At 45.7% G+C, this 15,724-nt stretch overlaps 1 protein-coding gene across 1 annotated transcript in view; it reads left to right on the forward strand.

Annotated features, from left to right (window-relative positions):
- LOC136834115 (sodium channel and clathrin linker 1-like) overlaps positions 1-15,724 on the forward strand; it is a 191,581-nt gene that overhangs the window by 5,886 nt on the left and 169,971 nt on the right. The window contains exon 2 of the mRNA XM_067096374.1: positions 6,866-6,926. Within this exon, the coding sequence (XP_066952475.1) occupies positions 6,919-6,926 (8 nt within the window). The 5' untranslated portion in view covers positions 6,866-6,918. The remainder of the gene's footprint in view (positions 1-6,865; positions 6,927-15,724) is intronic.

The following is a 15,724-nucleotide window of genomic DNA, read 5'->3' on the forward strand; positions in this document are numbered from 1 at the left end:
GTCTTAAGTTTAGTGCGTTCGCACGTAGTCGGCGTTAGCGCCGGTGATGGCGTCAGTGTTGGTGTTGGTGATAACAATGTGGTTGTTCGCGATCGCGTTTCAGGCGAGTCTGCTTGTTTTCTGAATCTTTTGAGCAAGGCAACTGTCCTGCTCGCCTTCTGAGGCTAGAAGACAGTCCGGCTGGCGAAAGGTCAGAAATTATTGCTCACGAAAGCAGGCTCGTCCCTCTAAGGCACAGGAAAGCCTTAGTCCTGGTGGTGAAGTAGTGCTTGACTCAAGTGTCGAAAAGCTTCAGGAGACATAAAAGTGAATCTCAAAAGCTTCAGGAGCGTGAAAGTGATCTCCATCGACGCCGTCGATCTTCTCGCCATCGCCAACATCGCAGGATGGTGTCCCCAGAAGCTTCATCAAGGCGATTTTGATCGAGCGGCACTACCTAAGGTTAAGCCCTTCAGGTGAGAGTAGCAGCAGTTCATCTTCAGTCTCTTCATATTCCAGCTCTTCGGATCCCCTCCCTCCTCGTCATCGGAAGTGGGATCAGACCTCTCGACCCCTTAAAGAGGCATTCTTCGGATAATTCCTGTCCTAGGGTTACTAAACTCTTCAAGAAAGGACAGCCAGCCCTATACCTGGTTGCTCAGCGTGGGGATCTGATCAAGAAGATACATTTCAGACGCTTCCTCCCAGGTCATCTAGTGCAGTCAAGAGGCCTAGCCCTCTCCAGGAAGTTCCACCTCAATGCCCGGCCCTTCTTCTCCTCCTCCTACACAGGAAATGTCTGCTCCTTTGGCTACATCCTCACCCTCCCAGGAGTCTATTCTGTTGGGAGGAAGCTAGAAAAGGTAGTCCACAAAGTCCTTGGTATTCCCGAGGATAGAAGTGAACGGTCTGGGGTGGAACCGATTCTTTCTGGTGAAGAGGAAGGGCCAGGTGAATCGGGGCCTTCTTCACATTACGCTCTCTCTACTCAGCTTTCTGCTGCAGTCGTACCCTCAACATTTTCAGCCGACAGCCCCCTCTTCTCCGACTTCCACGTTGCGCCTGGGAAAACAAGGTCCTGCCACTTCCCTTCCAAGTTGGTACTCTCCACCGCCTCCAAGAAAGCATTAAAAGAGGTAGAGGCGTGGTTGGAAGCTAAGAGGTCCTCGGGTAAGTCGTCGTTTGCGTACCCTCCTTCAAAGCTGTCGCAAAGGAGGCAAAATTATTACAGCACAGTGAGCTTCTCCTTCACTGGGATCCGCAATTTCAGCACAGGGGACTTCGGCTCCCTTGTGGACCCCTCAAGACGCATTTCATTCGAGGCAGCCAAGACCTTCTTTTCTGCCTTAGATGTAGAACATTTTTCCAGGAACCTCTTCAAGCTCCTAGAGATTGTCAGCTTTATCGATTGGTCAATGGGAGCTGTTTTCAAACAGGTGGAGCAGGCTAATCTCGCAGAAGACGTCTTGGAAAAAATCACGGGTTCCTTTCCTGCACCGATATATCGCTATCCATGATGCAGGCGAAATTTCCTCCCTCTTCGCCATGGCCACTCTGAAGAAAGAGGAAACTTGGTGCTCTTTCTTATGTAAGGCTGTGACTTCTTTGCAGAGAACGGCTTTGATGTTCTCGCACCTTTGACAAGGAGGGGCCTCTTCCCAGAAGCAGTAGTGAAAGATGTCCTGTCAGCCATGGATAAGAGGCGTCGTCACACATCCTGTCTATGTCTTCCACCAGACCGAGGCCTGCTCCCGCCTCCTTTGACCAAGATGGTGTCTCCTCTTAACAGGCATCCGTTTCAGAACTCCAGGTCCAAACCTTACTCAAGGTCCCGCTCCAACTCCAGGGGTCACAAGTTCTCCTCAAAGCCACAAGGTCGTCATACCAGTAAGTAGGATCCCTGTCCTCCATGTGCTGGTGGGGGCCAGACTCAGCCTATTTTGGGAGGAATGGAGAGACAGAGGTGCAGATCAGTGGGTGGTGCAAGTGCTCCAGCTAGGCTACTGTCTGCCGTTTGCCCAACCTCCTCCTCTCTCCAATTCTCCCATTTCCTTGACAGCATACTCAAGAGGCTCAGTCAAGTTTTTCGGCCCTAGAGACAGAAGTCCGGGTCTCTCTTAGGAAAGCGGTCATCAGTAGTGCAGGACGTGTCAACCCCAGGTTTCTACAACCGCCTGTTTGTAGTCCCCAAGTCATCAGGGGTTGGAGGCCAGTTTCGACGTAAGTGCTCTCAATATGTACTTAGTGAAAACCAAGTTCTCCATGAAACGAACCGCTCAGTTCTTCAGACACTAACTCGGGGATTGATGGTGACCCTCACATGGAAGATGCCTCCACATTCCCAGTACATCAGGACTCCAGGAGGTATCTTCGCTTTGTTTTCAAGGACAGAGTTTACCAGTTCCGGGCCTCTGCTTCGCCTGTCGACAGCCCCAAGTGTTCACCAGGTTCTCGCCCGATAGGTCATTGGCTCCACCTGGGAGTTCGGATCTCCTTGTACCTGAGACGACTGGCTACTCCGTTCATCATCAAGGGACCGCTGCATGGAGGACCTTCACAGAACCCTAAGGTTAGCTCGGGACTTAGGGATTCTGATAAACACTGAAAAGTCGAGCTTAGTTCCTTCACAGAGGATTCTTTATTTGGGGATGACTCTGGACAGTCTAGCTTTTCGGGCTTTTCTGTCTCCCAAAGGGTCTCCTCCTGCCTTCAGACGGTGGAGAGGTTTCTTCCTCCTGGACAGTTGCTCCGCCTGTCAGTGGATGGCTCTCCTGGGGAACTCTGTCGTCAGCGGAGCAATTTTAAGGTTAGGCCGTCTGCACATGAGACCCTTACAGTTTTCCTCAGGGACTCTTGGGACAGAAGGACCCAAACGGACTCCACGGTCTTCAACATTCCCCACGACGTCAAGGGCATCTTTTTCTGGTGGAGGTCGCTGGAAAGGCTTTCGGAGGGTCTGATCTCTCCCAAGACAACCATCCCTGCAGATGTTCTCAGACGTGTCCAATGTTGGGTGGGGAGGACATCTAGCCAACCTCAGGACGTCAGGAGTTTGGTAGGACGAACAGAAGAAGCTCCACATCAATGTCAAGGAACTGTTGGCCATTCACCTCGCTCTCCAGTAATTTTCGACCCACGTCTCAGGCCAAGCAGTAGCTGTTCACGCCGACAACTCGACGGCTCTAGCCTACATCTGAAACAGGAGGTACCCATTCCTTCGCCCTGTTCAAAGCTGCAGGACCTTCTTCTGTGGGCGGACAGCAACAGGGTGGCCCTGTTCCCTCGGTTTGTGCAGGAAAACTGAACGTCCTGGCCCGGACCAACTCAGCCGTCAGAACCAGACTCTCCCTACGGAGTGGACCCTGCACCCACAAGTGTGCCTAGATCTGTGGGAATCTGTGGGGCACTCCCATAATAGATCTCTTCGCTACCTCCAAGAACCATCGTCTCCCAGTGTTCTGCTCACCAGTTCCAGACCCACTGACTCACTTGGTGGGACGCCATGCTCCTAGACTGGGACGAACCTGTTTGCCTATGCCTTCCTCCTTTCGGGATCATCAGGCAAGTGATAAACAAAGTGAAATTCCATCAGCAGGTCGAGCTGATCCTCGTTGCCCGTTCTGGCCAGGAAGGAGTGGTTCCCGGACCTGCTAGATCTCCTGATAGACTTCCCAGGCTTCTACCTCAAAAGAAGTCGCTTCAGACAACCCCACCTAATGAAGTTCCACCAGGGGATTGTCCTCTCGCTCTGACAGGCTTCAGACTGTCAGGAAGCTCATCAGAGCGCGAGGTTTTTCAAGAAAGGCTGCAGAGGCTATTGCGAGGTGCAGAAGGGACTCCTGAGCAAATTATACCAATCCAAGTGGACAGTCTTCAGGAACTGGTGTAGAAAAATAGTATCTCCTCTTCTTCGACGTCTATAACTCAACTTGCCGATTTTTTCATTTACTTGAGGGATTCAAGAAAATTGATGCCATCAACCATCAAAGGGCTACAGAGCTATGCTGTCCTCCGTCTTCTACCATAGGGGTTAGACCTATCAAATAACCGAGACTTGTCAGACCTCCTCAAGTCCTTAGACAGCTAAGGCCCCAAAACCTGCCCTTGCCTGGAATTTAGATGTAGTTTTGAGGTGGTTAATGTCTCCAAGGTACGAACCTTTAGAAGGTCTTTCTCTTAGAGACCTCACTAAGAAATCCCTTTTTCTGGTTACTTTAGCAACGGCAAAGAGGGTTAGTGAAATACAGGCCGTTGACAAGGAAGTGGGTTTTTCACAAGGTAATGCTGTTTGCTCGTTCACCTTGAATTTTCTAGCCAAGAACGAGTCTCCTTCCAACCCGTGGCCTCGGTCCTTACCATTCAGAACCTCTCCAAAGTGGCTGGCCCTCAAGAATTGGAGGCTTCTTTGTGCCCGTTAGAGCTATCAAAACTTACTTGGCCAGAACGGCCAGCATCAGAGGTCGTTCCTCCAACTTGTGGTGTTCAGTGAAAGATCCAACCAGACCTTTATCCAAGAATGCCCTGGCTTTCTTCGTCACAAGGAACTCATCTTAGAGGCGCACAGGCACATCAACGAGGAGGACGCACGCCTAGTCAAGTCTCACATTCACGAAGTGCGCTCAATAGCAACTTCAGTGGCCTTTCGTCATAATAAGTCACTTTTCGCAGATCACACAGAGCACCTTCTGGAGGTCGAAAGCGGTGTTTGCGCCTCACTACCTTAGGGAGGTTGAAGGCGATATCAGGACCTGTTTGCATTAGGGTCCCGTGTCGGTAGCAGGCTTGGTTTTAGGGGAACACACTAGGGGTTAGGTTCCTTATCTTTCCTTCCCCTGTGGTTTTATGGTTGCTGAGTTAATGGGAAGCCGGGGTGCTCAGTTCACCTGGAGTACCCTCCATTCTAGTTGAGCTGCCGAGGGTATAGGGAAGGGGATGTATTTAACTATTTTTAGGTTAGGCGGTGAGACCCGTTTTCAGTCTGGTTGCTTTCCAATTGCTCAGGGCAAGAGCAAAGGAAGTCACCCCTTGTCTCAGTCAGCGGTGTACTTCCTGACTGCTTGGGTTGTTATGGAGCAGAGTGGCTAGCAGTGCTTGCGCCCAAGGCCTCTGCAGGTAATGGAGCTTCAACCAGCAGCAGTACCTCCCTGCAAAGCCCATCTACCAGGTAAGGTGACTCCTGCCCTTTTGTTGGTATGGATCCTTAAGTTACCCATGGTTAGAGTTTGTTCTTTTTTTTTTTTTTTTTTTGTGTATGTGTAACCTTTCAATAACTAGTACCTCATCCCCTGCCCTTCCACCTTAAATGTGGAATCAGCTTTTACATTTTTATGATAAAATGATGTTTCATTATACTTACCAAAACACTGTAACGTAAAGGCCTCCTCCTCCCGCCCCCGCAGGGGGAGACGTTATCTCAGGTTTTCACTAATTGTGTATACCGAGAATGAAACTGACCTGGGTTTATGGGTATGTCTCCTGCCACGCTACCCCCACGGCATCCGGTGGGGTTGGTCTCCGCCAATTATATCAGCGTTCCAAACAAAGTTTGAAAATTTATATCTCGGACGTGTCGATTTTAAAGAGATAAAAGCTTTTACAGTGTTTTGGTAAGTATAATGAAACATCATTTTATCATAAAAATGTCATTTTTACCTGTACTGTCTACAAACTGTAAATGTGCCGTATTAAAACATAGAGACATAGAGCATTTCAGAACAAGGAGAAAGAGACGAGGACAGAATAAAGAAGTTTCTAAAAATGAGGTTGAGAAGACTTTTAAAAATAGATCAGTGGAATGGGAAGAGAGAGAAATAGTACACTAATCTTCACACACTTCTATATTTTTATGTCAACCATTTATTTCTCTTTTAAGGGTAATGTATTAAGCTAACTTTAAATGAAATTACAGTAACTTTACTTTCATTTAAAAGTTAAATACTGAATTTCCTTCTTTTGATATCTAACGTAAGAATAACTGTCTCTCTCTCTCTCTCTCTTTCTCTCAAAGGAGTGCAGAAGATCTGTCATTAATTCTCTCAACTCATTAATAAGTTTTTAATTTAACTTGATATTTCAAGAAAGAACAATATCTCTTCTCTCTCTCTCTCTGTGATAATTGATAAATAATTTCACTCCCATAAGTAAAATATTCCTTATCTCTCTCTCTAACCTGGACATCTCTCTGAGATCTCTCTCTCTCTCTCTCCATAATCTCCAATCTCATACCACTTGGCTCAGACATTTTTACAACTTATTATCTCTCTGTGCCTCCATTTTACCTGTACAGTAGATAGTTTAAATTGATCTAACTTTTTTACCTGAACTCCAGTCCCTCCCTGCAAGTGTAAATGCACAGAACAGTGTGGCAGATACATTCTAAAACATAGAGACATAATAACTAAGAGTTGTATTAGTCCAATAAAAAACACTGTTTGTTCATGAAAAAGCAAATCAGAACAAAGAGAAAGAGACATAGAATAAAGAAGTTATTAAAAAGAGGTTGAAAAGACTTCTAAAAATAGATCGATCGGAATGGGAGAGAGACAGAAATTCTCTTCCAACTCCCTATTTTTATGTCAACCATTTATTTCTTTTTTTAAGGGTAATGTATTAAGCTAACTTTTAAATGAAATTACAGTAACTTTAATTTCATTTGAAAGTTAGCTTAATAATTTGGGAGCATGGTTAGGGTCATATTTAGTGTTTAAACTTTAGAGTTTAGAAATTAAACATTTATTAGCATTTTTTAGAGACCATGCCAAACTTATGCAAAAATTCTTCTTGCGCGAGGGGTTCAGAAACCTAACCTTGCGTAAGTTCGGGTTATGACTTTATAAAATTGTATTTTATCATAAAAATGTAATTTTAACCATTTTCTCTATTTCAGGGATGCGTCTGGCAAGATCAGGTAGATGATGGTAACAGTAATAACGTGCCAAAATGGATAGGTAAGAAAAAAATTCAAATATTTTCATATAAATAACTAACCAAGTAATTACATAGCTATACAGTAAACCCCCGGTATTCGCGGTCTCACGATTCGCTGACTCACCTATTCATGGATTTCTCTGTGGAACATATATGCGCATTATTCGCTGAAAATTCGCCCATTCATGGTATTTTTCACTGAGAAATATTCACTAATTACTGTATTTTCCTCTCATTTTCAAGACTAAATGCACTTGTAATAAAACTATTAAAATACTCAGGTAGTGCTCGAGTTACGATAATTCAATTTTGCAATGGGATAAGCAATAATACCGATACGACAATATTTATAAAATATTTTTAAAATTCGCTTGGGCACAGGCAGTAGCATACAATCAGGCAGCGAGAGAGACCAAATTACAGTAGACCAACTTCATTTCCTCCATCTCTTTATCCCATCTTTCAGGTAAAAAATGAGAAGAGAATGGTAAAAGTATTGTTAGTAACGTTATACTCTTGCGTAATGCGTACAGCCATAAACAACCGACCAAGAAACTGTTGGTTTGCTTATCACCGAATCAGATAACAATAGCCGTTTTGCTTGTATTTCAATCATCGTACGGTAGTAAACAATTACCGTAGGTATAGTACAAATGACGTTAAGTAGAATAGAACTGGTACATTTTTACATTATACCCTTATTCGGTATGGATAAAAGATTGGCAAGGAAATATACTGTACTGCTAAATTTAAGCTGCAAGTTGTAGCTGAAGCTGAGAAAACAAATGTTCAAACTGCTAATGACTATAAATTATTGTGCACCGGCAACTTGGATGAAACTCGACTTTACTTAAAATTGGAGAGAGCATTTTAATCAAAACTACTAGGCATGAAACACATTACTGCTATTTTTATGCCAATAAACGATAAATACATAAAACTCGTATTATGATGAAATCAAGTGAAAATAGTGAAGGGAATCTTGATTTTTTTACATAAAACAAACGCCCTTAAACGGCCAACATCATCTATTAACGAAAAAAATAGCTACATTAATTTCACAATTTCATAATTTGTTATATTTCGACTTAAAAACACTTAGTATAACGAAAAATAACCTTGCCCCACATAAATAAAGTACTGTATATAGAGATTTATTTATGCTAACTAGGAGCAAGAAAAGTGCTCTGAACTGAGTTAAATACAGTGAAATAAACTTACCACATAATCGATTTCCAAAGCAAAACATTGATCGCTATGATTGCAATTTATAATACAAAAGCAATACAAGTATAAGAATATATACAATATTATTGGATACAGTGAATTAAGGCATAACATTTTAAAAGATCCATGAAAAAGATGCATATTCATTATGTTGATGTTTGTATAATAAGATATGTGAATAAAGAGTACACTATAATGTAGGCTAGGCTACTGTATATGTATACGATATACCATAGTGTAGGCTAAGCTAATTCTTGTTTGTTTTTCAATTTCTCTTTGTATTGAATTATCATAAGTCACTCTACTTGAACCTCCAAAATTAGCTGATATTAGTAATTACTATACCATGTATGTATAGAGTATACTTTATAGTGTAGGCTAGGCTACCATATACATATGCATGGTACTGAATACCCTAGTGTAGGCTAGGCTATATTCAAGATATGTTTTTTCCAACAAACGATGGGTTTTTTCGGAACCTAACCCCATCATAATTAGGATAATACTTGTATAAGCATTTTTAGTTTTTTTGTGTGTGTTTGAACTATCACAACAGGCAGTTCTAAGTGTTTTTAGAAGGGTTCTAAGTTTTCGCGGATTTTAGCTATTCGTGGGGGGGTGCTCGGTTGTGGTACGCATCCCCCGCAAATAAAGAATGTTTACTGTAGTTTCAACTCGCGCAGTAGCTTAAATTTAGAAGGTCGCGGTAGTGCTTGTATTGTTTTTGTGTAAGTTCTAACACTGCCCACTATCGGGGAACAATAGGAACAACAAAGCAGAAGAGCTCAATTTGTTTCTGCCAGCCTCCAACGCAACATCGGATGTATGCACCAGCTTATTTTGCTTTTTGTTCATGACACTTACCTGACAGATATATATATAGCTGTATTCTCCGAAGGGACCAACAGAAATTAAAAACTTACGGCACACGCATAGTTGGGCCAGGTGGTTAGTACCATTCCCGCCGCTGGGAGGCGGTATCAGGAACCATTCCCATTTTCTATTCAGATTTTCTCTGTCGCCGGTATTGTCAACACCTGTTGTCAATACCTCCGCTGGATTTAGAAAACTTTTCCACTGAGTATTCTGATTGTCTTTTGGTTTTTGACTTTGGATTTGTGGATAGGCATACGCTTGTGGACTGTTTTGATTTTGGTTTTGGCTTTTCTTGAACAAGATGTCTGGTTCTAGTTCTGCTAGTTTAAGGGTGTGTGTTGTGAAGGAGTGTAAGGTGAGGCTACCGAAAGCTTCGGTAGACCCTCACTCAGTATGCATGAGATGTAGGGGGCATGTCTGTTTGTTGGATGATCGCTGCAAGGAGTGTGAGTCTTTGCCTGATTCTGATTGGAAGGCTTACGACTCTTACGTACGCAAGTTAGAGCGTGACCGTATCAGGAGGTCTTCCTCCAGGAGTGTGTCTGCTAGTGGGAGTCAGGGTATTAATTTGTCACCTGTTAATCCTACTAATGCTTCACCTTTCCCTGTAGAGTCGCCTCCAGAACCCTGTGATTGCGTCTCAGTGCAGAAGGTAATGCCTTTGCGCAGATTTTGAACTCCATTCATGCCTTGGAGTCGAAAGTGTCAGGCTCCATTGAGAGTGTTGAAGTGCAGTGATCCCCAGTGTTGTGGAGGGGGCGCCAGATCGGCCCTATAATGCCTCTAGGCCTGGACCTCTGCCGAACTCCCAGGACTTAGGGAGTGGGCATGTCGAAAGTCGCAAGAGGGTTACGGGGGACCCCACCGATCTGGCGTCCCTTCGCAGGCCATGTTGACGCGTTTCCCAGGCTGCCAAGGATCGTGCTCGCGCGCACGCAGTCCTGAAGCGATTGCTTCGTCCTCCGAGGCGCCCTCTCCACGCAAGGGGTCGGTTCTCGGGTGGACTCGTTCTTTCAAGAGGAGCTTTACCAGAGGAGGACGCTCTCCCTCTCTCGTGGCGCTAGTTTCTTCACCTGACTGGTTGCACGAGTTGCGCGCAGAAGAGGACCAGGACTTCTTCTGAGGAGGACGTTTTGAGCGTCCCAGCCGCCCCAAGAAGAGAGCTGTCGTCCTCATGGTAGAAGGAGGAGGACGTCTCCTTCCCCTCTTCTTCTCATAAGAGCAGCCCTTCTCCTGAGAGGGATTCTTCTCCTTGAGGACCCTTCTCTAGGGCATGCAGCATGCAGTAGCAACTTCCTTCTCGCTGCAAAGGAGTCCTGAGCCTCATAGGCGCCGCAAAGATTTGACGCTTCCAGTTAAGAGATCTAAGAGGTCTCTCTCCTGCTCTTCGTTCCTCTCTCTCTCCGTGAGTTCTCCTAGTCGTCCTGGAAGGAACCCTCGTCGGTTCGTCGGCTTTCCTTGCCGTCTGTGACGTCTCCTCAGGCTGCTGTTCCTGACTTTTCTCTGGCTGCTCAGGACGCCTCTTGCAGCTCAGCTAGCTGCTCGTTCGGGGATGCTGCCAGGCAAGACGTTCGACATGACGATCGCCTTGCTTCTCATCACGTGACGTTCTTCAGGACGCTCGGCAGGACGCTCTCCAGGACGCTTCTCTCCCATCCTGTCTAGACTATCTGCAGGACGCTCGTCAGGACACTTCTGTGCGGGACGTTCCGAGTGTTCTTCCTGCTTCTTCGCACAAGAAGAGGTCTCTTTGCCAATCGGATCTAAAGGTCTTAGTCTTCCTCTAATCCCGGAAGGCTTGTTGCGCTCCCATCGAAGAGGGAGGTTTGTCTCAGGAGTCGGAGTCTGCAGAGCAGGAACAGCCCCTTTGTCGTCTTTTTTCTGACTATCAGGTTTTGGCCAGTATTTGAAGGAATTATTTCCTGATAAATTTCCAGCCTTCTGCTCCTCTATCCCCTTCTCAGTTAGCTTCTTCGACTAAGTGAGGAAATCGCCCGGGCTTCCTGCAGATGAAGACTTGCTTTCAGCTACTAGAAAAGCCTTCAAGAAAGTTAATTCTTGGATGGAAGATAGAAATCTCAAGGCAAATCTTCTTTGCTCTACCCCCTTCTAGATTGTGCGGGAAAGCTGGGATTTGGTATGAGACGGGAGAAGAAATTGGCCCAGGGTCCCTTCTTCTTCCAAGGCGACTTCATGGAGTCTCGCCTCGACGCTTTGAGGAGGGCTCTCCTTTCTTCAGCTAAGGTGACCTGGATGCTTACTGAGACTGGACCACCATCTAAAAGGCCTTTTCAGGACTATGGAGGTCTTCAACTTTTAGATTGGTGCTTGGGGCCTTGGACTTGAGGACTCGGAGTCCAGACTCGATCTCTCTGGGGGAGCTGTCCAGTGTGCTGTCTTGCATGGACAAGGCCGTCAGAGATGGTGCGGATGAACTGGCCTTATTTTGGTGCGACCCTCTTGAAGAAGAGGGCTTTATACTGCAATTTTTGCAGCGAAGTCCGTTTCTCCTGTTCAGAGGGCGGAACTGCTTTTGCTCCTCTTCTAGCCATCTCTTCCCCCAGCCGCTAGTTAAGGATCTCGCCCAGCCTTGCGAGAAGGCTACTCAGGACCTGTTGGCTCCAGTCTTCCAGACGCCCTAATGTCCCGCTTCACGCGCGTCAACAGGGAGCAGCCTCCAAGAGGCAGAAGCCCTTTTCGTGGCAAATCTTCCTCCTCAAGATCCTTTTTCGAGGAAGAGGCCTCTCCAGAGGCGGAGCCCCTTCTAACCCAAGGGGCAAGAAATGACTCACCAAATCTCCAGACACCAGTAGGAGCCAGGCTTCTCTTGTTTTCAGAAGCCTGGAGAGTAAGAGGGGCGGACTCCTGGTCCCTCAGTGTAATCGACAAAGGTTACAGGATCCCGTTCCTCAAACCACCACCACCACCACCACCCCGTCCTCAACTCCCAAGGATCTGTCGCCCTCTTACCGCCCAGAGAAGCAACAGATTCTTTTCGATCTGCTGGAACAAAATGCTCGAGAAGAAAGCCATAGAGCGAGTCCTGGATTTGGAGTCTCCAGGTTTCTACAATCGTCTCTTCTTGGTTCCAAAACAGTCAGGGGGGTGGAGACCAGTCCTGGACGTCAGCAGACTGAACCATTTTGTCATCAAGGAGAAGTTCAAAATGGAGAAGTCTCAGTCTGTTATAAATGCGTTAAGACCAGGCGATTGGATGGTCTCTCTGGATCTCCAGGATGCCTATTTTCATGTCCCCATTCATCCTCGGTCAAGAAAGTTTTTGAGGTTTGTCCTGAGGGGACGAGTGTACCAGTTCAGAGCTCTCTGTTTCGGACTGAGTACAGCTCCTATGGTTTTCACAGTCCTGATGAGGAACGTTGCCCGGTGGCTTCACCTTGCGGGCATAAGGATCTCACTCTTTCTGGACGACTGGCTCATACGAGCTTCATCGAAAGAAAGGTGTCTGGAGGACTTACATTCAACATTGGAGCTGACGAAGTCCCTGGGACTTCTTGTGAATTTAGAGAAGTCACATCTGATCCCTTCTCAGTCCATTCTTTACCTGGGGATTCAGATGGATTCAGTGGCTTTTCGAGCTTTTCCATCCCAGGAACGTCAGCAGCACTGCTTCGAAAAAGTTTCGGCCTTCCTGGGGAAAGAAGCATGCTCGGTGAGGGAATGGATGAGTCTGCTGGGGACCATTTCATCGCTAGAGAAGTTTGTTTCCCTGGGAGGTTGCATCTCAGACCCCTCCAGTTTTTCCTGCGGACAACTGGGACGAACAAGGAGGATCTAGAGGAGTCTCTCAAGATCTCTCTCTCTGTCAAGGACCATCTACGGTGGTGGCTTGATCCCGTAAAATTGGCAGAAGGGGTCTCTTTCTCTCTTCAGGACCCCGACCTAGTGTTGTTTTCCGACGCATCCACGTCGGGATGGGGAGCAACACTTGGGGGGAAGAAGTGTCAGGCACCTGGAAGGGGAACAGGTGTCCTGGCACATCAATCTAAAAGAACTGGGAGCGATTCTCTTTGCTCTTCAGTTCTTCGAAAAATCAAGTTGCAGGCCGAGTGGTTCAAATCAACTCAGACAACACCACGGCCCTAGCGCCTCCAAGAAACAAGGAGGTACTCAGTCTCGGTCCCTGTTCCTGATTGCAAAGAGATCCTGCTGTGGGCATATTCTCGTCAAGTTACAATTCTCACGTGCTTCGTAGCATGGGTCGAGAATGTATGCGCGGACCTTCTCAGTCGGCAGCGTCAACTTCTTCCGACAGAGTGGACTCTGCACGCAGAAGTGTGTCAGGAGCTTTGGAAGCTTTGGGGGCGTCCCCTGGTGGACCTCTTTGCAACGTCAAGGACCACAAGGCTGCCTCTTTACTGCTCTCCCGTCCTCGACCCGGGGCAATAGCAATAGATGCCCTTCTTTGGGACTGGAAGGGTCTGGACCTGTATGCCTTTCCCCATTTAAGATTCTGGGGAAGTTATCAGGAAGTTTGTAGCCTCAGAAGGAGCGAGAATGACATTAATCGCCCCTTTTGGCCTTCAGCGGAGTGGTTCACAGAGATCATGACATTCTTAGTGGATTTTCCAAGAACGCTTCCCATGAGAATAGATCTTCTCAAACAACCCCACTTCGAGAGGTACCATCAAAACCTTCCCGCTCTGAGTCTGACTGCATTCAGACTATCGAAAAGTTGCTCAGAGCGAGGTTTTTCTAGACCAGTGGCTAAGGCGATCGCCAACGCTAGGAGAGCCTCCTCCAGTGCAGTGTACTAGTCGAAGTGGGTCAATTTTAGGAAGTGGTGCAAACTTAAGGGAATTTCCTCTACCACAACCTCTGTGTCCCAGATAGCAGACTTTCTTTTATTTGAGGAAGGAATTAAAGCTGGCAGTACCTACCATCAAAGGCTACAGAAGCATGCTGTCGGGTCTTTAGGCATAGAGGCCTTGACATATCGTGGACAACAAAGACCTTCATGATCTCCTAAGGTCTTTTGAGACTTCTAAGGTAGCTCTCCTAAGTTACCTTCGTGGAATTTAGATATTGTTCTAAAATTCCTTATGTCTAAAAGATTTGAACCTTTCATTCTGCTTCCTTCAAGGACGTAACAAAGAAAACTATTTTCCTAACTGCTCTGGCTACTGCAAAGAGAGTTAGTGAACTTCAGGCCATCAGCAAGATTATAGGTTTTAGAGGCCTTGATGCGGTCTGCTCTCTGAGCCTATGTTTCTTGCAAAGAATGAAAACCCGTCTTCCCTTGGCCCAGGTCCTTTGAAATTAAGGGTTTGACGGACATCACTGGACAAGAACCGAGAGAACCCTGTGCCCTTTCATGGCTCTGAAATTTTACTTTACAGAGGACCCAGAATTGTAGAGGTCCTCTAACAATCTATGGTGCTCGGTTAAGAGGCCTGATAAACCTCTCTCTAAGAATGCTCTGGCGTTCTTTTTAAGAACACCATCATAGATGCCCATTCCAGTGTTCAAGGAGGATTTGAAACCTTTGAAAGTCAAGGCTCATGAAGTGAGAGCCATTGCTACCTCAGTGGCTTTCCAGAAAAACCTGTCTCTCAATGACATTCTGGGTGCCACTTTTTGGAGAAGCAATTCTGTCTTTGCTTCGCATTATCTTACTGAAGTAAGAACACGAGAATTGCTGTTCGCTAGGACCTTACGTTTTCATAAATACAATTTTGGGAGAAGAAAGCAACTCTCATCCCTCCTTTAATTTTGGTTAGGTGTGTTTTTTAAATATTCTAGTGGTGTTGTTTTTATGGTTGTTGGGTCTCCACCGGTGGTGGTCGTCCCAGTCCTTAGTTTATGTTATGAATTCATGACGTAACTAGGCTTAGTCAGGTGGTTGTTTCGTTTGTCTCTTTTTTCCTCACAGTAAGGTCATATGGTCTAGTCACATTGTGGTCTCGCCCCATTGACAGATCATCTAGATTTCACCAGCTTTATAGGTCCCTACCTTGCTGGAGTCTCTAGTAAAGCAGAAGCAGACTTGGGTGACAGTAATCACGAAGTCAGCAATGCTAACAGGTAAGGAACCAAAGGTGTCAATCGCCTACATATGTTTGTTTCTAAATCCTATTCTGTCTCTTCCCACCTCCAATGGTGGGATTCAGCTATATATATATCTGTCAGGTAAGTGTCATGAACAAAATGATATTTTGATAATAAAATCAAGTTTGTTCATACTTACCTGGCAGATATATATATTCATAGTGCCCACCCTCCTCCCCTCAGGAGACAGTAATTCTAGATTCTAGAAAGTCTGAATAGAAAATGGGAATGGTTCTGATACCCGCCTCCCAGCAAGGGAATGGGTACTAACCACCTGGCCCAACTGCGTGTGCCGTAAGTTTTTGAATTTCTGTCGGTCCCTTCGGAGAATACAGCTATATATATATCTGCCAGGTAAGTATGAACAAACTTTATTTTATTATAAAAATATCATTTTTCCATCGATATTTTGGTCTAATTTCTCCAGGATTCAGTGAAGTACTCTTACTGTATTTGTGTAGCCTTCAAACTTGTTAGCTTTAGTCAGGTTTTCTAATCTTTTTTGGATTTAATTTTGGCAGACTCTAGCTCCTCCAGTATTCATTATTGTAATAAAGGGTGAAAGACTAGACTCTCAAAATCAACTTATGATTCACATACAATTTGTTCTAATTGTAGGGGGTCAAGTATATACAAAATATCAAACATA

This window comes from Macrobrachium rosenbergii, chromosome 53, assembly GCF_040412425.1.
Source record: "Macrobrachium rosenbergii isolate ZJJX-2024 chromosome 53, ASM4041242v1, whole genome shotgun sequence".
NCBI classification, from domain to species: domain Eukaryota; kingdom Metazoa; phylum Arthropoda; class Malacostraca; order Decapoda; family Palaemonidae; genus Macrobrachium; species Macrobrachium rosenbergii.